At 50.2% G+C, this 23,820-nt stretch overlaps 1 protein-coding gene across 4 annotated transcripts in view; it reads left to right on the top strand.

The window, feature by feature from the left end:
• Nucleotides 1-23,820, top strand: part of LOC133515309 (chemokine-like protein TAFA-2) — a 54,607-nt gene that overhangs the window by 15,017 nt on the left and 15,770 nt on the right. For all 4 annotated transcript variants that reach the window (XM_061847763.1, XM_061847752.1, XM_061847772.1 and 1 more), the window contains one exon: nt 11,613-11,713. In XM_061847763.1, coding sequence (XP_061703747.1) covers nt 11,614-11,713 — 100 coding nt within the window. In that variant the 5' untranslated portion in view covers nt 11,613. The remainder of the gene's footprint in view (nt 1-11,612; nt 11,714-23,820) is intronic.

Genomic DNA, 23,820 nt, shown 5'->3' on the forward strand with positions numbered 1-23,820 from the left:
TTGTTCAAGAGCACAGCCCGCGTCGCTATCTCACCAAAAACGGCCACTCTGTCAGCAAGCGCGTACATTTTGCTGTTTGTCTCAGAAGGCCCCGACGGCGACGCAGACTTGGGCACGGGCCCTTTTTAAAAAGAGGACATGAGGAGATCCACACCGGAAGGAAACTGAGCTCCGGCAGGGGTCGCGGCTCCGTGCCAGCCACGCGTCCGTCCCGTTGAAAGACGGCGGAAAAGCGACTCCCGGCCTGCGACGCGAGCGGGATGGCGTACTTGAAAGTAATCCCCTCCTAATCTGGCTAATGATACAATATTGCCGCTCGCCACGGCGCAACGTGGGAAAAGCTGACCTGCGCCCGCAGTACGTTTTTGTGGAATAGCTTCGGATAAATAAATAGCCGACGCGGGGTAAACGTTTCGTGTGCATGTGCACCACTTGAGGAGTATTCATAGTCAGCCGGGAGAGGCTCAGGCACTGCCGCGACCCTTGTGAGGATAAGCGGCTTGGAACATGGCTGGCAGGCGTCGCTGGACAGGTGATGTCCCAAAATGTATCTTGTAAATCGACGCTGTGGTCGCGGAGGGATTGCGAACATGCGGTTCCGTTGGACGTTGGACACAAGAGCGGCTCAGTTGTGGCCAGAACAAGGCTGCGGCTGTGCGAGAGACTTGGCGGGACCTCCTGAATGCACGAGACGAATTCTAATTTCAAAGGGCAAAGGACTGCTTTCAATCTGATCAAATGCAACTTTATTCCTATTCTTTCACGATGCATTTATTTTTGTTGTCGTTGCTCGATCCACAAGGCGTAAGAGATTATTCCAGGGGCTAAATCGATCACTGCTGAAGGTGCCATGTGACGACGTACAGTTCGCGTACCGTGAGCTCCTTTTCTTGTCCTCATCTACTTTGACGGACTCATCGGTCTCGCCCCAAACGCGCCTCACAATCACAGGACAAATGAAAAATATCAAGAGATTCCTGTGAGAGTTTCTCCTGCTCGGCTGAGATTTTTGCACCCGGCCTTTATTTGCTGCGTGCGTCCCGCGGGGTTAAAGGTCAATTGCGCACGGGACAGACGTCAACGCCACCCGAGCAAAACAGCAGAGAAATGGCTTGATCGGCGGTACACGAGCACGTTTATTCACGCCATCACTATCCTGCCGATCCTGCTGTCTGCTCGAAGCGTTTGGACTGCGTGTAGACACATTTGTCGAGCCGTCGTGCGTCGAGCGAGAGATCCGCGTCGACGGCCCTGATGCTGATTATTCCGGGGCGCTGCGCGGGAGGCTGCCGGTTCGCCGCTTTTGCTTTTGCGTGTGCGAGTTTGCGAACGTCTCGCCTCACCTTGTGGACGGCATCCCATAATAAGACACGATGAGATGGAGGACGTGGCTGCGCGTGCAGAAGCGCAGCAGGAATCAAACGTGATTGCGGAGCCATCGCGTGAAATCTGCGGCTGTGAAAGAAACGTACAAGAACTAACTTGCCCAACGTTTTCCTTGTAAAAAAAAAGAAAAAGAAAAAGACTGCCCTTGTGATTCTTTTTGCATTTTTGTGCAATTGTTCGCTGTTGTGCATCCACGTGACAGCGCCCCCACCGCTAACTGCTCAAGGGCAAAGGGAACATTTACGCACTCGCACGTCGTGTATCGACGGCACCTCCATCAGCGGAGTCGCGCTTCCATTGGATCCGCGGGCGCCGCTTCACAAATTTGACGGATGGCGAAAAATTTGACCCGTAAATAAAGCTGGATGAGGCGTTCCCGATTAAATGCTCGGGTGTAAGTCACTTTTGCGGCACAACGGAATTGTCATGTGTGTCGGAACCACAGTTTGCGTCCAGAATGTCGAAGTACAAACGGATCATGTCAAATCTAAAGCAATGCATCCCCTTAGCAAAGAATACAAATCAAATTCTTCCACGACAGACGTTCACGTAGCACCCTTGAAGACTCGCACGCAACTGGAACAAGGTCCAGAGCGGGCAGGATCCTTTCGGACCCTCCACGTCCCGACACTTAGCTCTTCCGGCTCCTTCTGTCGGGAAAGTGCTACCGATCCATGCAAGTCCAAAGTAGTGCAGACGTTCAACCTGTTTTTTTTTTTTTTTGTTTGTTTTTGTTTTTTTTTCTTCCCCTCTTGCAATGAAGTCATGAAATTCTTGATCAGCGACCGAACCTTTTTCTCCCTCGTGGCGTTGTTGTCACATCCTGCTGGTCCAATCAGCTTTAGCACAAGTGATACATTTTGTAGACTATCGCACGATTGGCCACTGTAAACTGGCCCCTTTGCACAATTGTCATTGCGCTGGTCTGCAACGGGAACCGCAACCGGGTAAAGGCGCAATGTGGGACGTTGACGCTCTTGTCTCTTACTTGTTCGAAATGAAAAATATTTTACATCTTGCACGACTCTTACAAGGAAAAGTTCCTACAAAAGAGAAATGTCTCTTGTCGCTTTGTTGTTCCTGGTTCTTTGTTCTGAATGTCGTCCCAAGGCGCCACCATCTGCCGGAGCCAAATTCCTCCTGTGGTTTTTTTTTTTAGTAATAAAACTGATTCTGATACATATATCTGTAAATCCCAATTGCGACCAAAAGCCGCAGACGTTTTGTGGGGGAAGGGCGACTCGTGCCGTTCCCCGACGGTGCCGGCGCGGCTCCCTTTAAGTCTGGACATCTGAGACGGTGAAAAACACTTGAAGGTTCCATTTCAACAGGTCTCAGCACCTCTTCGGCGCTTCCCCTCAAACGTATTAGCGTGATGACAACAACAGGATTGGGAAAAAAAACAAACAAAAAAAAACATTCCAGACACGTTGAGGTGTGTCTTTGGACAGCATCGCTGAGACACACACACACACACACACCTTCCGTGTTACCTGCAGCTGGAAGAGCCGCTGACCGGGACGTTGTCCTAGTTCGGATGGCAAGAAAGTCCTCAAGGGCAGGCCGTGGGGGTGGGGGCGATCCCTGCAGCCGTTATGATTGGCCGAGTTTCTCCTTTTTTGTGGTAGCGCCGAACCAGACTGTGACGGAAGACCCGCCGCGGCACGTCGCTCTTCCTCAGAAGCCGCGGGAGGTACGTCCTCTGCCGGGTCGTTTTGCACGAAAGACTCGAAGTCCGCCGTCAGCGTTCAGGTCCAGCTCGTGTCGGTGCCACGGCTCGGGCCGCTCCGCTTCCAGTCGGTACCCGGACTCGTGGCCGTCGTTGGCAAAACTTCAGGAGTTTGAAAGAAAATGAAGAGGATTCTGATGAAGGACCACACCATCATTTGAATACTTATTCACAATATTTTTACGATTTACAGGTTGCTTTAGGCTGCGGAAAAAATGTTTCTACGACGCAAAAAAATTGCCCTTCGGCGTGACAGACAATCGGCTATCTCGGATAACCCCTCTGTCTCCATTAGGCCATTGTGACGAGGGACCACTGAAGTCAATCATTCTACGACTTTTTATCCATTATTTTTTTTCCTTGAACAATTCCTCAATATGTGGGTGTGTGTGTTTTTTTTTTTTTTTAAGAGAGAAGGTCAAAAAAAAAAAATAATAATAATTACACAGAATCAATTGTTACACTTTACCAAGCAAATCTATCAAAATGGTTGATAGTCAAGTCAGCAACATTTGAGCAGCCAACAACAATTCCCACTCATTGAATCAATTCGATTTTGAACCCAAAAAAATTGATTGGGGCTTGACTGATTGGGGATTTCAACCCCGGTCCTCAGAACTGTGGGGCCAAGGCTCAAACCGATTGCACCGCCGTGCTGCCGCTTTCTGGTCACGCACATGGAATCTTCCAGACTCTCTTCCTTCGCCCACGTGTGCCACTGCACAACAAGGTGAGAAAAAGAATACGTAGAAATGTTAAAGGTTGAGAACGAGGCGGACGCATCAAGCTGGAGTCGGCCACGCTTTGTCAACACAGCCACGAGATGGCCACGTGTCTCGTGGGCGTCCGGTTGCGCGAGGCCAGCTATTATTATTACACGTCCAGTTATAATTATAATGACATTTACATTTATATTCCAATCACAGAGAGTGTGGCTAACATCTGCCCAGATTTAGCCCGAGCGGCCACAAAAGGTCACAGCTGTCGTTATTGTGCAATCCAAATGGAACAGATGATACGTGATGACATAAAAAGAATGGAGCCATTTCTCCATCGGTTCTGCGTTCAAATACAAAATAGAAGCCACATTGTTTGAACTGGAAATGGGAATAAGCATCGGAATTTCCTCGGAGTAGAATTTATTCAAGTCAACACAGTCAATGAAAATAAAAATGTGGAAGAGTTGGACAGCTGCAAATAAATACACGAGACGCGGCAGCACTTTGGCATCGCAGCGAGAGATTTTGCAGCAGAGCCCACAACTCCAAATTTGTCCGTCGCACGTTTTGGTCGTGAACCAATTCCAAGCGACACGATCCTCCCCCGGTGGACAACGATGCCGGACGGCTTTTCCCGCAGATCTGAAAAGGACGCTTTCACTTCACACCCCGACCAGGTCGCCGACCACTTGGACACTTCAAACTTCTGGAACAGGAAGTGAGAACGCAATTTCAAAGTACAAAAGATTAACGAAGCGGCGGGCCCAGATCTCGAATCCCCGTCCTGCCGCAAAGTCTTCACAAAGATCTTCAGCAGCTCTCTCAAACGGCTTCAAACGCTCCATCATCATCCGGGTCCCCGAGAAATCCGAACGACGACAGGCCTGTCGCCTAGACGCCCGCGTTAGGTCAGGAAGTCCTTTGAAGGCGTCGTGCCGGACCACCTGAAGAGCGTCGCGGGTCAAACCCTGCTCGGCCCGCCGAGTCAAAGAAATATGGCACAAAAAAAGTGGAACGACAAACTCAGTGAGGATAAAACGTGACTCTGTCAAATCGTCGTGTCCAACTAACCTGTGGGAGACGATATCAGCTCGACGTCTAAGAAATCAACCTTGATTGATGACATCGTTACAACCCAAGAGTTGGACTTTTTTGCTATTCAAATCAAACGTGACGCAAGAACATTTTAAATGAGGCAACACCAGCAACTTTGAAGTAAGTCGGCTCCTCTCGAAGGATTTTGAAATGGAAATCGATTGACATTTAGTATTTATGGATATTTTTTTGAATTACAGAATCTTCCGAAAGTTCAGAAAACCTCGATGTCGACGCGGAAAAGCTACAAAAAAGAGAGCACAGCCGCTAAGTTTATGCATACTGTAGCCGTGCCTTAGACTGTCAATGCTGACACAGTTGAACAACATCTGGAAAATCGCAAATGTCGTAAATGCCGTCGCTCCTGTTCCAACTAAGACCGTCCTGAGGCGACCAAGAACAGCGTGGAGGGGCAAAACGATGGTCAAGAGCTCAAAGTCAAAGCGTAGAAAAGCGGAACGCAAGTGGACAAAAGCAAAACCCCAAAAATTACGGTCGGGGTCTTCCTCGAGTTAATCAGGGCGAGCTAGCCACACTTTTCTGAAGTCGTCTGTGAATACAAACCTCAAGAACACTCGCAATGGGTTTGCCGTTGTTGACAAGCTCACAACCCGGTGAACTTTTAACAGCCGATAAATACAAAGAGTTGGCCCGTTATTTTATTGAAAAAAAATAAATAAATAAATAAAAAATACGATCCATCAGATCAGATGTCAGCGCAAGCGTTTGTTGCGCCGATATGGCTGCAGCTGATATGGCATCTCAAGATGGCCGTTGCTGGTGGTCGCGGATGTGCAATGAGTGTGAAACCCGCTGGCTTCTCCTGATCTGTTAGCTAGCGGCAGTCCTGCACTTTCTGTGTGCTTGTCCCAAATACTTCAGAGTCCGCAGACATTCTGGCAGCGGCAGCTAACCCGGTCGTACGCCACTCGTGCGCCGCGGTGGTCGCGCAAATCGATTGAATCGCAATTTTGGAGCGGCCTCCTCTTCTTTTGTAGTACCATCGTTTGTGTCGCTCGCCTGCGTGTGAATTTGCTCGCATATGTTTGTCGCCGGAGCTTATCTGGCGTTACGTATATGCGGGAAGCTCCGAGGAAATTTGAAATACGCACACAAAACAAAAGCTAGGTGGATAGCGATTCAATTGACAGCTCGTGATCACGAATCCGTTTATCAGGCCGTTTCCTCCAAAAAGTATCACCGTCGCAGAGAAATGTCAATGAAAAAAAAAAAAAAGAAGAAGAAAATTGCCCGTTTTGTGGTATATTTCCCGCTTTCTTATGATGATTATTATTATTTTTTTTTGCACTGGAGCAGCAAAACGCTAAAGCTGCCATCCGTTTCTCAAGTACCTCAAAATTCAGCCTTCTGTGACCTTCCGTGCAAAGTAACAGGTTGAAGGCCTCGAGGCGGTGAAGTACTACTTCAAGCGCGGCCCCCGAGGAGACGGGAGACGTGTTACATAAAGTGCAGACGTGGGAAATGTTGATCAGTACGAGAGCGACCTACTTCCACGACGACGGTGACTCAATGCTGAAGCAAGAATGAAAAAAGTAAGCCGGCGTCTCCGACGGATCCAATGACCGCGGAATTCTGCACCCCGCAGGGTTGCCCGCCGTACGCTAACCGGACGTAGAGTACGACTACGCGTTAGCCGGCGCGAGGGCAGTGCCAACGGAACTGGGAACATATTTCAAAACAAACCAACAAATGATGAGAACGGCCAACTCGGTATGGCGAGTGCTTAGGACGGTGGTTCCCAAACAGTGCCCCCCGCCCCCCACCCCACACAAACACAATTATATCTATATCTATAACCCCATATACAGTTGAAAAATGAAACGGGCGAGATTATCAAGCCACCGAGAAGAATTTCCGCTAAAATGGAACATCTTGAACATTTCAGTGGCTGCCGTGGGCTCGTGTGCTCGCTAGTAAAATGAACTCCATCTGCTGGGTGGAACTTGAGGATGAAATGTGCTCATGCTTGCCCCCCCCCCCCCCCCCCCCCCCGTCAAAAGGAAGGGAAGCGCCCGCCCCAGTTTGAAAACCACTGGGTTAGGACATCTGCCTCGCAGTTCCAACCTCAGAACTGGTCTTTCACGGGTACTTCCTACTGCGTTACTAAAACAGCCACGTTGGCTTTATGGAACGCGGTAGAATTGATCGACATGTGCTTTGTCCATTTCCACGGATGAAAGCAACGAAGGCAACGACGAATTAACGTTATTCCCCATCTAGTGGACGATGTGGACACAACACTTCCGTCTTTGGGACACGGCGGCGTGCTAACGTGGCGTGGCAACAAGGAAAATGTGCGAGCTGATGGGGACCAACAACAAATCTTTTGATGAGAGTACCATGACCAAATGATTGAAACGACCCATTACACAAATCCATATTTTTGCCCATTTAATGAATGAGGATATTTTGGCATCCCAGTAGCAGGAACCAATTGGAGCCGGTAAATTTGCACGATGACCAATCGACCCTCTAACAGGAAGCCTCGCTGGGGGCCGCCGTGATGAAATCCTGCGAGCGACTGGACCGGCACCATTTGATTGGTCGCCTTGCGTTCCCGACAGCAGCCAGTCGGTCAAGTTGTGAGGTGAAAAAGATCAAACGGCGAGTAATTGCCTCAAGGCGTCACGAGACAGACGGAAGATTCCCAGAAATGATCTTTTGATAGCGATGATTGGTGGCGTCTGATTGGCTGGCGTGCAGTCCTGGGTGTGTCCACCCCGTCTCGCGCCCAATGTCTAACAAGCACAAACATTCGAGAAGACGGAAGGTTTGATCATATTAAGAATTGCAATATTAATGTCTTGTCACGAAGGATGTAAAGATGACGACAACGTAGCGTAGCGGGAGTTGGGATTCCGCAGTTTTCTATGAAAGTTGTTATTTCCCCTCCAAGTATAGCAAGCAAGCAACGCAGTCAAAGTATTTTTGAATGACGGCGCGTTTGCATGTGCGTCAGCCTGAGCCAGACACACTCGGGGGCCGCCGAGACCACCCAAGCAGATGCTTCGTTTGCCCAATGATGCATTTAGGGCGGCCAAACAGGTCTTGAGAACGTCGCCGCAAAAACAACAGCAGAAAGCAGAAAGCGAAAGCGAAAGCGAAAGCGAAAGCGAAAGCGCCACAACCGTTAGCACGATGCCCCCCTCTGGTGTCTACAGAATGTTGCCAGAGAGGAAACGGAAGAGGGGCCAGCTCGGCCCGGCTCGGCCCGGCTCGGCCCGGCTCGGCTCGCGTGACTTCAACTTTACTCCATGACGTCTTTGACATGTATTCAATCTTCACCGGAGGAGCGCGTTACGTTTCAGTGAAAAAAATGTACAGTCCACGGTCAAATCTAGGGAAGTGACTCATAATGTGCCTTCAGAGTTGTTGTCGCTCGCCATCTTCCTTTCTGAAGCCTCCCCAGCATCGTTTTTCTTCAGCAGCCTGCTTCTTCCGTCGCTCAATCAGTCAATCTTTTGATGGTTTAAGAAATTTGCTCAAGGGCGTGTTCAAGGTGGTCCGATTTCGGCCAGCCATCGTCTTCCATTTGCGTGGCGATGCGGGAGCCAATCAAGTTGAAGCTGGGCGGAGCTTGCCGACAAAGGTCGTGGGATTTCCGAGAAAATCTGTCCAATGTGACGTTTCACTTCCAGGTGTTTGCAATTATAACCCGTTTGTTTGATTTTATTTTGTTGTTGCGTTTGCGTGAATGTTCAAGTGTTGTTCTTTTGCACTTCCAAGCCATGGCAGCATTTCTATTTTTGTCATCCAAGGATTTAGTTCTTACATTGGAATAAGGTTGAAAATGCAATTAAAAACATACACATTGTCGTCACGCGCACAGCGGGAGCTTGCGTGGCTATTTTGTCATCATTCCCGCATTTCTACCACCTGGATGCGCGTTTTCAGCGGCGGAGCGTCGTCCGTGCACGTCTGTTTGACCTCAGGATGGTTTAGGAGCCTCGTAGACGACGGATTTATTGTGACATCGGGATTGTACCTTAAGGTGAAGCAACATCTCCAGGTTGGCAGAAACAGAGAAGAGAGAGAGAGAGACGGGAGGTGGAGACGGAGACGGAGACGGATGGCGTGTGACACCCTTGGGTTGAATCAAGTTGAGCAAGGAGAAGGCAAAAGATGATTTGAAAGACGCGAATGTCAAATCCGCGATGCGCTTTTCTGCTGGGGTGGCACAAAACTCTTTTCATGAGCCGGCACGCACGCCTAAAAATGGCCAATCCGCTGGAGTGGAAAGCCCAGGACGAAGTGCTGGGCAACGCTGCAGACGGACCCCCACCCGGCTGAAAGCTCTTAACCTTGCAATTACTTTGGATAGATTCTGCCCACCGAAGAGGAGGAGGTCCTTCAGTTCAAATGGGAACTTGCACCCAACAAGGAACAGGCGTGAATCCATGTACTTAGTGAGCCGCTTATTCTCACGAGGGTCGCAGCAGGCGGGGGACGGAACCCCCGACTGCTCGCCAACCGATCGCGATGCACGTTAAAACGAGCAACCATCGCCGCTGGCAACCCCACCGGAGGGCAATTTAGAGTCGCCCATGATGGGAAGTCATCAATCAGCCGCGGAAATCAGATGCACCTTTTTGTCCTCTGCCTGGGAACACTCAAGGATGCCGCACCGTCGACCTGCGCGCTAGCAAAGTCGTAACTGGTGTTAAGCAAGCGCGGAAGTGACGGAAGACTCGTTCCTGGGCAAAGGCTGGCTTGTTATCGCAACTTAAGAGTTGTCACTTTGTGCTGTCCTTGAAGACTGACTTTTGCTCGGGGAAGCATCCTCCGTGCCTGGTTTTTTTGTCTTAAAAATGCAAAATGAGCGCACAAACCTTACGAACGTAAGCAGAACCGAACGCGGAAGCCGCGGAGCAGACGATCGGCTGGAAATGACGATCGTCCCCGACTAGGCCCGGAATGCTCGACTGACCGAAGAAATAATGGACAGTCTTCAATCTGGAACCGAAATTTGTTCCTGTCCATGACAAAAAACTCGATTTGCACGTGTGTGTTTTGTATCCTTTTGTATCTTCCAAGCTACTTTTCCGCATTACATGCAGTCCAGACAATTTTTTGTCAACTGTGCCTTTTTCTCCAAATCATGGAAACGGTTCCCGTTGCGGCGTTCGGACCTTTGCGGCTTTGCCCGGGTCGAGCGGATCTCACCTGAGTTCTGGAAGCCCGCCCCCCCAACGGCCACCTCCTTTGCCGACCTTGACTTGGCTGAAATCTTCTCGGGCCCACGGCGTTTTTCTGTGGTGCCAAGCGGTCGAGGTCGCGCTCGCGCTCGCCTGTGATGTCGTTGGACGCTCTTCTTCTGAGCTCGTCCGGTCCGTGACTGTGATCAAACTCAGCCGTTTGTCTTCTTGTCTTTTCTTTTCCCTTTGCTTCTACCGCTGCAATTGTCGGGCCCTCGTCAGCAAGACCTTTACGGTGCTCATTTCCCCGACCAGTGTCAGAGTCCTTCCCTTCATCGATGTCGGGACGAGGGGTCCAATCCTCATCCGGCACTTCGTCATCTGCCGACAACAACTTCAAACGCTGTCACGGAAACGGAGAAATTGTAAATGCATTTCAATCTGTTAATTGTGTAAGATCAAAACATTTTTGCGATACACAATCTAATGCATCAATTGAGGCAATTACTTTGAAATTCCACATCCTGACCTGTAGACTCAGATTTGAACACAAATTTTGTGAACAAATTTGTGACGTACTCAAATGCAAAAAATGAAGTCCCGGATTAAGCGCTCGTCCTCAAAGCTCGATTTTTTTTTTTTTTGGTGTGTTTTTGTCACAAAACGACGACTTGCTCGGCTGATGTTGCGAGATGTTCTCCGAACCGCTCCAGGAACGGCTCCAGTTTGAATGTATATCAAAATAATATTTCCACTCCATTTTCTGTCAGACCTTTGACAACTCAAAGACGCCGGCGGGATGTGAGTCCGGCTCGAGCGAGAACGAACGCAAGCTCAAATGCTGAGTGGAGATCTAACGGGGCGAAGGGAGGGAGGGGGAATGGGGAACGGGAAGGGGACGGGCATTCCAAGGGGACTAATTAAAGGAACGGAACAGACTGCAGCACTCATCAGAGACCTCCCGTTTTTGTTTCTCGCTCTTCCTTTCTCACGTGGGCTTGCTTCGTTGCGTCCATTTTGCCTGGCACACATCACCAAGCGGCGGAGAATTCTCGGCGTGGAATCTGCCAGGAACGCCCGAGGAAGCCGCTCCCGGAAACCTGCTGGAAAGCCGAACCCCGCCCGAGTATTTCAAATAGTCGTAGAATGCTGACTAATTATTGGCGAAATCTGATTGTTTGATGCAGTTTTGAACGGTGAGCTCGGTTGGGGATGGCTGATGCCATGCGAATTCCCGCCATCCAAAGTTACAAAAAAAAAAAAAAAGACATGGCGACGGCGTGGACACAGCACAACCCAAATATGTTTATTTATTTTTGCGTGTAAATGAGGCGGTGGCGAGTTGCCGTGCGAACGTGTGTCGGGTTGACACGTTTGGCCGCGTTCTCAGAGCTCTTGGCGTTTCATGCACGCGCGCAACGGCGGAAGGAAGTCGACTTGCATTTTTTCACAAGTGGACGGCGAAGGATTTGCGTGTGTTCTCCAATCAGGTACGCGTGTAATTGTGCCCCCTCTCTTTTCCGGCAGAATGCGGGAGCGGGGCCCTTGTACGGGAGGGGTGGCCGTGTGGAGTCTGCTGCTGTCGCTTTGTCTGGCCTCCCCCACGCAGGCCCACAGGAGCCACGCAGGTAGGTCGGCTCGCTTGTTTCACGCCGTCCTGACCACGAGGACCGTTCGAGCGTTGTCAGCAGTCCCAAACACACCTTCAGGACGCTTCAAGTATGATGATTTCTTTTTCAACTTACAGGATCTGTGCTGTCAGGCAAAATCGCGGCTTAGAAAAATCAAAACAACGCCGTCTTGATGAAACTGTACTACACACTTATTATAGCTTAATATTGCTATCATATACCGTCATGGACCAATGTCAAACACGCGGAAAAGCCCGGAATCCTGTTCTTCTTCATTCTTTTCCTTTGGGTTCGTCCTGTTAGGGATGATCACAGCGTGTCATATTTTTCCATGTCGGCCCATTTTATCTCCTGCAACTGTCTTCATGTCCTCCCCTCGCGACATCCCTCAACCTTTTCTTTGGTCTTTTGCCTGGCAGCTCCATCCTCGTCACCCTTCTCCCAACATACTCACTCTCTCGTCTCTGAACACGTCCAAACCATCTGCTCTCTTCTCTCGCCCGGTCTCCGAAACCTCCAACGTTTGGCTCTCCCTCCCTCAAACGAGCTCATTTCTAACGCTATCCAACCCGTTCACTCCAAGCCAGAACCTCATCATCTTCAATTCTGCTTCCTGTTGTCGCTTCAGGTCTGCCACCGTCTCTGATCCGCCCATCATGGCCGGCCTCACCGCTCTTTTATCAACGTTCCCCTTCTTCATCCTAGCCGAGACTCTTCCGTCACCTTCCGCCAGCTGTTCCGTCCCGCTTGGACCCGTTTCTGCACTTCCTGAGCACGCTCACCGTCGCTCCGTGTTGTTGAGCCCAAGTATTTGAAGTCGTCCACCCTCGCCGTCGCTTCTCCGTGGAGCTTCTACTCTTCCCCCTCCACCCTTCTCGTTCACGCCCGTATCTTCTGTTTTACTTGGGCTAATCTTCATTCCCCTCCTTTGGAACTGTTCCTCCGCCTGCTCCCTGCTTTCGCTGCAGATCACGATATCATCTGCGAACATCACGATGGTCCAAGGGGATTCCAGTCTAACCTCATCTGCCAGCCTATCCGTGACTACCGCAAACAGGAAGGGGCTCAGAGCTGATCGCTGATGCAGTCCCACCTCCACCTTTTCTCAGTTCTGCTGCCCTCACACATGTCCTGTCCTATTCTAACATAATTCTGCGCCACAGCAGACTCGCGCATGCGGTGCCGCAGTTCCTCTCTTGGTACTCTGTCGCAGGCTTTCTCTAGATCCACAAAGACACTTCTGACCTTCTCTGTACTTTTCCACGAGCATCCCCGAGGCAAATACTGCATCTGTGGCACTCTGTCTAGGCATGAAACCATCGCGTTGCTCGCAGATACTCGCTTCTGTCCTGAGTCTAGCCTCCACTACTCTTTCCCATCGCTTCATCGTGTGGCTCGTCATCTTTATTCCTGTATAATTCCGACAGCTCTGCACATCGCCTTTGTTCTTAAAAATGGGAACCAGCACACGTTTCCTCCGTTCTTCAGGCATCTTCTCGCCCGCTGGTATTCTGTTGAAGAAAAAGTCCACAGCCACCTCTCCAAATTGCTTCCGTACCTCCACCTGTATGTCATCATGACCACTTGCCTTTCCATTTTTCATTCATTTTTCATTTGGTGGCTTTCTGACTTCCCCCTTACAAATCATTGTTACTCCTCGGGCAAACAGATTTGATTTTTCTCCTCTTCCGTCTCTCTCAAAGTATTCTTTGCATCTATTTCGTACACTACCGACAGCAGCCTATCTCGCCCAAAGTGGGCTGATATCGGCTCCGGCACACCCACAAGCCAAGTGAGGAAAAAGTGCAATGCAAACTAGATGGATGGATGGACGGGCGGACAGACAAGGTTTCTGCATGACAGCAACAATATCGAAATCATTTCAATATCAGCACACCTTAGCGTCTCCTATCTCGTTGTACAGCGGTATAATGAGGACAAATGACATTCTTCTTCTTCTTCTTCTTCACACTTATGAGGATCAGTTCATTTGCTTCCAATGTAACTGAAGTTAGCATAGCACGTTTATGAAAGGAATGGCCCTGAAAATCGCCTCCGTTCTTAAGAGGACCGGCCCGGATACCTCTCATGTTGCGCTCAGCGCAAATGTTACTGCGAAGGGATCGCGGCCCACAAAAATGGTTCCAGTTTATTTCGCTCGTTGACCAGTCAGCAGTTTTAATACACAAGCGGTCACCTCCAAGCAATTGAAAAAAAAAAAAAACTCCCTCGGGATTCATCAACACAGCACATTACAGTTCTTTGACGGTATATAATTGAAAGTCGGCCCCATAAACCGCGTTATATCACACCTCTGAGGCATCCGTCCAGAAAGCACCTCCTTAAAATTGTCCAATATACGGGAAGGAGGGATACGAGTAACAGCCCCCAGCCCCCCGGGGGGCTTTTCTCGTTGTTCCAGTCCCATCAGGGAAGGCAAGGATGACTCTCCAAAATGGCCGTAGGATCCGAGCAATGAGCCTTCCGCTTTTCAAATCCTCCGTTGCATGATATCGTTCCCGCGTGAGCCGAGCGGCTGAGTCACAAGTAGAATTGAGCCCGGGGGGCCGTTACCCGTCTCATGCGAGGGCCGCGCATCTTTCCTCCTCAAGGTCCGCCGCGGTCACCTGCGTGCGGCTGAAAGGAAAAGAACCTCTTTGCTGGGAAAAAAAAAAAAAAAAAAGTGCTTTACGGGTGTCCTGAGAGGTTTTTTTCATGCAAAAGCCTTTCAAAGCTAAATTTTGGCGCAATACGCGACGCCACTCGTGACACTTTTGCCCGCGATCAGCCGCACGGAATGTGTCGCGGGGTCGAATGGCGATCGGTCAGATGCTGCCGTTGGAACGAAGTGGCTCGTCGCCAAAGTTGCTGAGCAATTTTTGACGCGTCTGAGCTCGGAACGGCCGCTTTGATTGACCAGCGTGAGCGTCGTCAGACGTGTCATCCATTGAAGTTCAATGACTTCTTCAACAAATCACATTTCGGCATTTACATTCTTATCAGAACACTTTGAGAAAGAACGGTTTTACTGATTTTGTTGTTGTTGTTGTTGCAAACTTACCATGAAAATCTCCAGAAGTTGTTCTTTTAACTAGACAAAAATGGGATTGCTAACCAAATGCATTTGAAAGGCCGCTTCTAAATCACTTTGGTCCTAAATCCACTCAGTCATATCGCCGTCAGTTTTTTCTCGAAATTATTGTGAGCACAACATTTTTTTGCAGTACACGGTAACGGTTGAGTTGATGCTCGCAACTTCTGAACGTTATTTTGCTGTCTGTATTTGCAATACAAGAACTAACGGTGCGCTTTCAGCCATGATGAAGATGAAGATGAAGATGAAGGCGGAACTTCAACATGATCGATTACGTTGACGGATCGAATTGAAAGATTGGTCATCTTTCTGCTATCCCGTACTCGGGTACTCTGAGCAGAGGTGCCTTCTTGTCCACGGCTAGACGAAGCTTTTCGACGAGAATTTGAACCGTCTGCGGGTCCGATTTGTTGAGACGAGCGTCATCTCGTTGCTTTTCTCTTTGGCGCTCTCCCCCAACCAAGTGCCCATCCCCATTCCCAACAACAATTCTGATTGCTTTCGAATGATTTGTGCGGAACGCGCCGCTTGAGGTGGTCCAGCTCGGGTTCTGGCCACGCTTTTTCCTCCCGTAAACTCGCTTTCTACTTTGGCTTCGCAACACATTTTTCAGACCAGACTTTTCTCGCGTGAAAAACAGAAAATGTGGTCCGGTTCTCGCTCAGCTTCGCGCCCCGATGCCCGGACCGCTTTTGCTATCTCGACACTGGCAAATAATGAGAATTGTAAATGTCGGTTGACATGTACATGTACAGTACGAGGGCGTTATGAGGGCTCCGCCGAAAGGGCCGGCTGTGGCTCGCGAGCCACAGGTTCCCGACCCCTGGTACACAGCATTTATAAAATCTCGGTTTCGAGGGAATGTCGGTCCACGCGACCTCGCCAGGCAGGCAGAAGGATTACATTTCTCATACTTTTAGTGCAAACAAGTCAGAAAATGGCCTTTTTGGAGATTGCGCTTCCCGTGTACCAAAACAAGATGGCCGCCCACTGACTAATAAGCAAAGACATCATCACCTGAGGAGGAAAGCAAAAAGTTCTTCGACGTTGACTTTGCCCTTCTGTGATGGGGAGCGGAGCGATGGCTGGAAAATGTTAAGCGCTGCCGTCGGCTGAGAAGAGTTGGGACAGGCTGCCCTTCGTGCGGACCGCTTGCCTGGTTCTGTTTAATCCTCACAACCGCCGCTGGAGTTTACGCCACAGTGAGTGACTGAAAACTGCGGCGCGGGGCAATTGTTATCGGTACCGTGAGAGAATTTTACATGAGCAAGTGTGCGAATGGCTCCAAACGGGCTTTTATGAGCGAGTGCGGCACAAAAGATGACGTTCGGCTGCCGGGCGTCACCATCGACTGCACAAAAGAAATTTCTCGGATGCGGACGGAAACACTCGAGAGCAGCGATCAACCGACCGAGTCAAGCTGTGTCGCGTCTCCGCCGTCCTTTTAATCAACGATTGATCGGAGAGCAAGTTGTCATCAGGGATTCGCAACATCCATTAATGGCTTGTCGCGCGGGCGTGGAGAAATATGTAATCAGATAATTACTGAAGACTGGCCCCGGGGTCACTCCAAGGTTGATGGAGGATGTCTGTGGCTGGCGCACGTCATTAGCATGACAAACGATGCGCGTTTGCACGTTCTTGACGGACTGTGAAATGCCGTCACCATGCACGCGTGTCAGTGTGTCTTTGAAAGGAGGATATTTGCTCTCAGAGATGTTTGACTATAGCCTGGTAAGATTGCTACAATCAACAGATTTTTTGGGTACTTGTCATTCAATCTATGGAAGGCAATATTTTCAAAGAGCTTGTTCATTACCATCATGGACGTGTACCACATGAGTAGATTTTACAGAAAGCTTCAGACTTTTTGGAGCGCAGTTGCCCCTAGCTTAAGATTTTCAGGTGTGTGGGCAGAAAATTGAAGGGTGCACCTTGTAAGTGGACTTGCAATAATTCCTCAGTTTTGACACAACCTAGAGTAAATGTTAATTATGACTATATTTTGTCACGGAATGGAATTTGGCCAGCAATCACAGTCATCTTTCCTGGAGCCAAGGTTGGAACCGACATGCGTGATGCACCTGCAGAAAAATCAAAGCGCAGGAACAACGCTGTTGGAACCTCAGAGCTCCCGACGGGGAGGCAGACATCCTAACCGCGAGGCCGCCGTTCAGCTCGGGCTTAAAGCAGCTACCGAGGCTTTTTTCGTTTGGGTTTTTTTTTTTTTTTCAGGATTGCAGAGCTCAGATATCCTGCAGATGACCTCCAACGAAGTCAAATGTCAGCCCGGGCTCGGCGGCAGTCTCGTAGAACCGCTTGGCTAGTGCAGAATAGTCACTGCGCCGACGGCTTTGCCGCACAGCGTCGGCGGCTCATTGATTGAAAATCTCCCGGCAGCAGTGGCCGTACATGCCACAAGGAAGTGAATTTCCAATGAAACGGCACTTTGCACTTGACTGGAACTCCAAACACGGAGGCAAAGTTCCGTTGGGTATCTGCTACGACAGAGACGGAAAGCGTTCTACGATTCGCCCCGGTCAAGAGCGGTTGCTAACTTTGGAGCCAGATGGGTTCGTCTCACAAAAGTGCGCGAATGCACTAAAAAAATAATATCAAATGAAATGTGTAAGGTGCCAATAGGAGAGGGCCAACATACAGGCAGTGAAACGTTGAAATGAAATTCCCAAACTCCCCCATTTGTCTTGTTCTGTGGAACCGATCCTGTGCAATTTTCTGGAAAACTCTCCCGTCGGCGTATTGATGTGCTTTTTCTGGAAAACCCCGAGATGGCTGACGGGAAAGTCGGAATGGGCAAGTAGTAGGAAGTCCTGTTGAAAGAATACATCTCAGCTGAGAATCACAACTACTTTTAGCCTGGGTCGTTAGTGAAAGTTACAAAGCATCTGTGTTGCACGTGCATGTACGTTTTCCTAACCCGAACTGAAACGAGTTTATTGTTTTGGCTTTTAAGGGATGTTGGTAAAGGAGCTTCCAAAATGGTGAGAAAACCTCTTGGATCATAGTTTGGGGCCCATTTTTTTGGTTGAAAGCACAGGCCTCAAACATTTTTTTTTGTCCCGGGCCTCATTGCAGTTACGATTTTCCTCTCTGGTACAAATGTTCACGGGAATCATGTCAGTTGACAGGATTTGCCTTGGCGGCGGGCGGGATCTCGCCCCCGGGACTCACTTTTTGATACTCGACTGTGATTGGCAAATGTAAAGTGTCAGTTGTTTGTGGGCTCTTTAGCAGGGCTCGGTCCCCACAGTCCACACATTTTGGTTGACTTTGCAAGCATCGGTACCATTCAGAACCGCTGAAGGACTTTGTGGCATGATTGAATACATTTTCAGGAGGGATAAACGTGAGCTTTGGCGCAACCGCCTCGTTTCTATTCACGCTGATGCCATTTCAACCGTGTCTGGCTTTGCTGACAACAGCTTGAACTCTGCTGCAGCAACTGATGCCGCCCGGCTCACCACTTTTGGAGCTGCGCCCATGAAGGAAGATCAGCTCCGTTCATTCCGCCGGTTCCGGGTGTTAACCGAGCCCGGCTGAACGAAGCGAGCAGACAGTGAGGCGGGCAGCCGGCGAAGCGCCGGGAGCTACCGCGTGACAACTTTGTTCGAGAACAAAAGCAAAACGGCCAAAAGCACAATTTAGCACACTCGCAAGATGCTCGACGTGAACAAAAGCAAAACGGCCAAGAGCAAAAACAGCGAAACGGCGCCGGGCGCGACGACGACGCGGCAAAGGCCAAAAGAAGTGCAGGACGAAGGTCGACGGCGTCCGTCGGCCGTCGGCGAGGCCGTCGGGCCCACGTGCTCGTTGTCAACGTCCCCTTCGGGAGAAACTGGACTTTTTGGTGTCGGGCTGATAAAATTTGCATTGCCGCCGCAGAAAACCGAGTTTGCATCAAGCGAGCCTCAAACCGCTTTGTAGTCGTCCTCCCGGCAGTTCTCAAGTGGTCTCTGGCCTCGTGTGGACCGAGCGAATGACCCAGAATTTGGGAATCGCCCTTTCGGGGACCGTTGACGACGGAGGATTCGTTCGGCAGACCAGCCACAGCGGACCGATGAACCTCCGACCTTCGCCGGGGCTCCGGTGACGTCCGATCGGCAATCTGGGACCGTCGGTGGAGTTTGGCCGACGGCCACTCCTGACCGCGAGCTGAAAAATACAGTTTAGCGTCATAATTGCTGAAGCCTGCACATGCATATGTTGTGATATCATTTCGTTGTCTTCCATGTTTTGTGGTCAAATCTGTTTGTCAAGCCAATAAGGAGATTGTGTTTTACTTCAGCCAATTCGACGTCACGTCACTTATGTATAAAAGAAATGCGCTGCCCTATGCCACCTTCTGATGTACGTTGAAATCTCCTGGAAGTACAAATATTCCAATTTGCATCTCCTCCCCCTCTTCAGCCATTTTGCACGGCATGGCACTTTTCCCTCAGAGGACGCACAGATGCAAAGTATATTTTCTCACGTGTCAAACTGGGAAAGCGGCTTTTTGCGCGGGGGCCAAATGCGTTTAGCTGATTTTTTTTTTTTTTTTTTTTGAAGCTGCGCGCCGAAACAAATAATGTAGGAAGGGGGAAAGGTGGAGAACTTTAGTGTGGGGCTTGGCGATTCACGGGCCGGACTGGAAGAACCGAGCTGACGGAAGGTCGGCGAGCGGACGTATTGCACGTAGGTGTGCAGGAAGTGTCCGATATGGGCAAACGTGGCAAGTGACCCCCGCCCCGCCCATCAAGTCACTGTCAGGACCTCTTGCTGAACGAGAGAACCAAACCACGTGACGGCGTCAGTAATACGTTGCGTCCAATGCGCTCGAAATGATCGTCCGCTCCTTTTCCCGCTCTTCCTCTTTTCCTCCCGCCTGAATTTCTTCACTCTCGGCCCCTTCGTTCCGAGTCTTCTTTCCAACTTTTGCTTTATTTCACAGCTATTAAAGCGGGAAATTTCAATCAGGTTGCCGGGGAAGGCAGCCAGAGTCAACTTTTTTTTTTTTTTGATTTCCCCCCTCCCCTCCCCTTTCTTGCCTCCTCCTCCTCCTCCATATCATCTGTCTTTTCTTCCCAGCCATCCTCAAGTTTGCCGCTTCGTTGTTTATGATTTTGTTTTTTCCCCCTCACTTGGTCTTTGTGAGGTATTTGGCCGGCTGGTGGATGTTGCAGCACTTTTGTATTCTTTTGTCTTTGTTGACTGCTCACACGTCGCTCGCTCGTCCGCTCGTTCGCTCGCTCGCTAACCAGAATTTGGAGTTTCACTTTTTTGGTGAAAAGCACTCACACAGAAAAGTCCAAATATAATATTCTGCTTTCTTTCGCCATATTCATTTTTTGTTTCTGGAGGTTTGTGGTTGAGCTCGCACCCCCGAAATGGGCACGCACTTCCCGAGGGACGTTATATGTTTGGATCTGCCCAAGTTAATGGCAAACTGTACTCCAATGATACTTGTACCGTACTCTGTATCGCAGAAAAAATAGTAAGCAGTGTTGTTTTCTGATATTTGACCTCAGATACAGGTGAAATCTCACTTTGCATACCCTTTAAAAACGCGAAGGTCCTCCAAAAGCTACGTATAGCCGAAGCAAATCAAACTGAAACGTAACGGACGGCTGAAGACGCACGGCAGGATCGCCCGAGGCCTGGACTTTACTGCTGCTGCAGTAAAAACAAAACTCCTCTTATAAAATTGGGGGCTATAACAGGCCCCTCCCATTTGGACCTCAGCCCCCACTCAGGCGCTCAGGCAGCTCGAACGTGTTCCGAAGTCGTCATCGCTTGTGCAGATATTCTGAACATGGATTGGTGCGCCCCGGAGAAACACAGATCAAAACCGGGACCTCGAGGTTGAAGTTTCACCGTTCGTTCTGTCACCGTCTGTATGTCTTGCTCAATGGTTTCTGTTCAAATAGCAATTGTTTCAAGGGAATGACGCCGATGCTATTTGTTAGCCTGCCTAAGCTGAGCGAAGTTACATCCACGCGGTTGTTTTCCATGCACCGCGTGTCATACTCTCAGTTTGATGTTTAGCTTGACAGTAAAGCCGTCGCATCAGCAAACGACATCTATTGGTTGGTGGCTCTCTGCGCTTTGGTGTTTGTGATCCATTTTTTTGATGATGGCTGCTTTGCTCCAAATACTGGAGACAAATTCTCAGATTTACAAAAGACCTGTTCCAAGAAATAATGACTTGTAATTCTGATTGGCAGTCAACAACTTTTTTGGGGGCGTCAATTTTATCCATTGCCAGCGCACGGCAGCGGCTCCTCCAATGTCGTCTCGTCATTCAAAGCAAAAAAAAAAAAAAGTTTCCGCACTCAACGGCGAGGAGCCGGAGTGTTCCCCGCCGACGGCCGCTGCGCTCTTAACTTGACCGATGTAACCGCGATCGCCGCCGAGGAAACGGAGAGGTAATGCGCCTGCGCGGACGCTTCTGGTTTTTTTCCAGAACTCTCTTTTCGACCGAATCCTCGCCGCTCCACGTGAGTGTCCCGTCGCGCCGACGCGAGCCCCCGTGCGCCCGCGTACGCCGAGCGCTTCCCCCGGCCGGCCTCGACTGATACGACACGGTCCTTCCGCGCCGGGCATATGCTTCGCAGGGCAACTTTCATCAGATTACTAGATTAGAGATTAAACACAGAAAGTTTAGCGTGCGAGAAGATCTGCGCACATCCTTTTGCAGCGGCTGTCTTTAAAAAGGACACAAACATGATGTTTGTGGAGCTGTCAGGCCCGGCCGGCCTCTCGTGTTGCCTAAATGTGCTTAAGAGGCTTTTATTTTTAGTCTTTTGGTGTTGTGACTTCAATAAAAGAGCAGTAATGCAGCTTGACTAATCCTCTCACACACAACTAATCCTTGCAGAACACCACTGTAAATACTCTGTGGGCTGCATTAGAGCGCAAATCGCTCAATCCCTCCCCGAGTGTTTTATGCTTATTTCGGTTCAGATTAATTGATATTTCTGAACTGCTACCCCCGAAATAAAATGATCTCCTCCACACTCTGCTGTAAAATGCATCATTTCAAGCGCAGACGAGGAGGGTCTGTTCATCCGAATCCTCGGCCGGCTCCGGCTTTGGCTCGCGTTCACGTCGGGGGCCTTCGATGTCGTCGAATGATTGCGGGAGGGAACCCGAGCAAACGCAAGCGCAGCGAGAACGTCCGAGCTGCGGCCGAGCGTGCACTTCGACGACTTTTACATCATCCAATGTTCATCGCTGGACGCTTAGTGGACGACGTTGTTCCGACTCTTCACGTTGTTTTCTTTCCCAATTGGTCTGCAAATGACACTCGTACTTGCAAGGTTTTCACGCTCAACGGCCACCTGGGCGACGCCCACTGTCTCCCTTTCCTTACAAGGGTCAAAGGTCACTCTCGTCCACAACTGCAACGACAGAATATATCGGACGCAGCCTCTGCCATTTCAGCCCTTCCACAGGTCATACGACCACCGCTGCCTGTTGAACAAAGGCGACATTCGAGTGTTTCCCAAACGAGGAAGTGAAAAGATCGCACGGAAAGTCAACCGTCTACAAGGACAGCAAATGTTTTCCCTCCGTAAATAACATTGGAGGACGGCAGCTCATCGGTCCGCGTTTGGCTCGCTCAGAACGAAAAAAGATCACGTCAAAGTCGACGTCGCCGCTAATTGCCGCTTTTTGCCAAACGCCTCAGAAAGCACAACAGCAGTCCGCAAAGCCCGGAAATTTGTCCTCCAAACGCCGCTCGGTAGCGGCTGAGAGTCGGCGATGGAACGTGAGAGGAAGCGGAGACCTACCAAAATAAGACATTGTTTGACAAAACCATTGCTCAATTGGGTCCCACGCGTCAGCCCTCTTTCGGCAGAAGCGTCGCTTTAAAACCGCAACGGAGGAAAGCATTCGCCGATTCGGCGGAGCGGCTCCGCACGTCGTTTAGCCGCGCTAGGCGGCCGTCGGCGGCTCGGAGCCGGCGAGAAGCAAACCGGCTGCGCGCTCGACATGGGCCACAGTTTCGGAGCGGCAAGAAGCGGAGGAAGGTCGGGTGGCTTGAGGGGCGGAAGCACCGACGGCGCGGCGGGCAGCACGTGCGCCTTCGTGGTTGGACGTAAAAAAAAAAAAAAACTCCCAAAACAAAACGGGATATCGCTAAGAAATTGAACGACGCGGCAAAAATGTGTTCTGACGATGATCTGATTTTTCCCACCGCTTGTATGCGTTTGGTTAAATTCCACGTGGTCAGCGTCGATAAGAGCGCCTACGTCGATCCCACAAGTCTGCTCAATTGGGGTCAGCAGAGGGTGCGAATCCCCACTGAAAAAGATGAAGGAGCCCCCCTGGTCTATTTGGGGCGGAGATCCATAACGAGAGGAGCGGGAGAAAGTTTGGAATTGAGTGTGAAAGGTCTTGCGAGGCGCTTCTTCGGTTTCCTTCCCACCGAGCGGGAACGCCGCCTTCACCCCTCCCACTCCTCCCCTCCTCTCATCTTTTCACCCCCGGCTCGGCCGCAGACGAGACGCGGCGGGGTTTCTCCTTCGTCTAAGCGACGGCGCGAGAGGCGCAGGAGGAGACGAGCGGGAGGACGGAATGATCCGTCCCGATGGACGCGGCGGGAGAGAAAGCGCCGACGAATGGGTGGACCACCCGCGGACGTCATTAGTCGATGTTCGGCGGCCAATGAGGGAAGAAGAAGCTGTGAGATTTCAAGACTTTGCCTGCTGTCAATCACCAGATTGGCATTTGTTGCGCTTGAATGGGATGATTCGGGGGGAGGGGGTTTCGCCATTTTCATATGATTCGATTGATGATATGAACATACAGTCCGCTACCTTTTGTAGTCCAGCATCGTAATGCCTTTGCGCAAACCCCAGCGGGATGCAAAATATTCACGTAATCAGGAGAGCTGATTCCGTTCCATCGGGATGGGCTGCAAAGTTGGACGTCGGTCCTTCTGTCCGCGTTCGTCTTCTCTTTTGCTCTCTCTATTGGAACTTTGAGGACGCATCCGGACACCAAT

The sequence above is a fragment of the Syngnathoides biaculeatus genome, chromosome 2, assembly GCF_019802595.1.
Source record: "Syngnathoides biaculeatus isolate LvHL_M chromosome 2, ASM1980259v1, whole genome shotgun sequence".
Classification (NCBI taxonomy): Eukaryota; Metazoa; Chordata; class Actinopteri; order Syngnathiformes; family Syngnathidae; genus Syngnathoides; species Syngnathoides biaculeatus.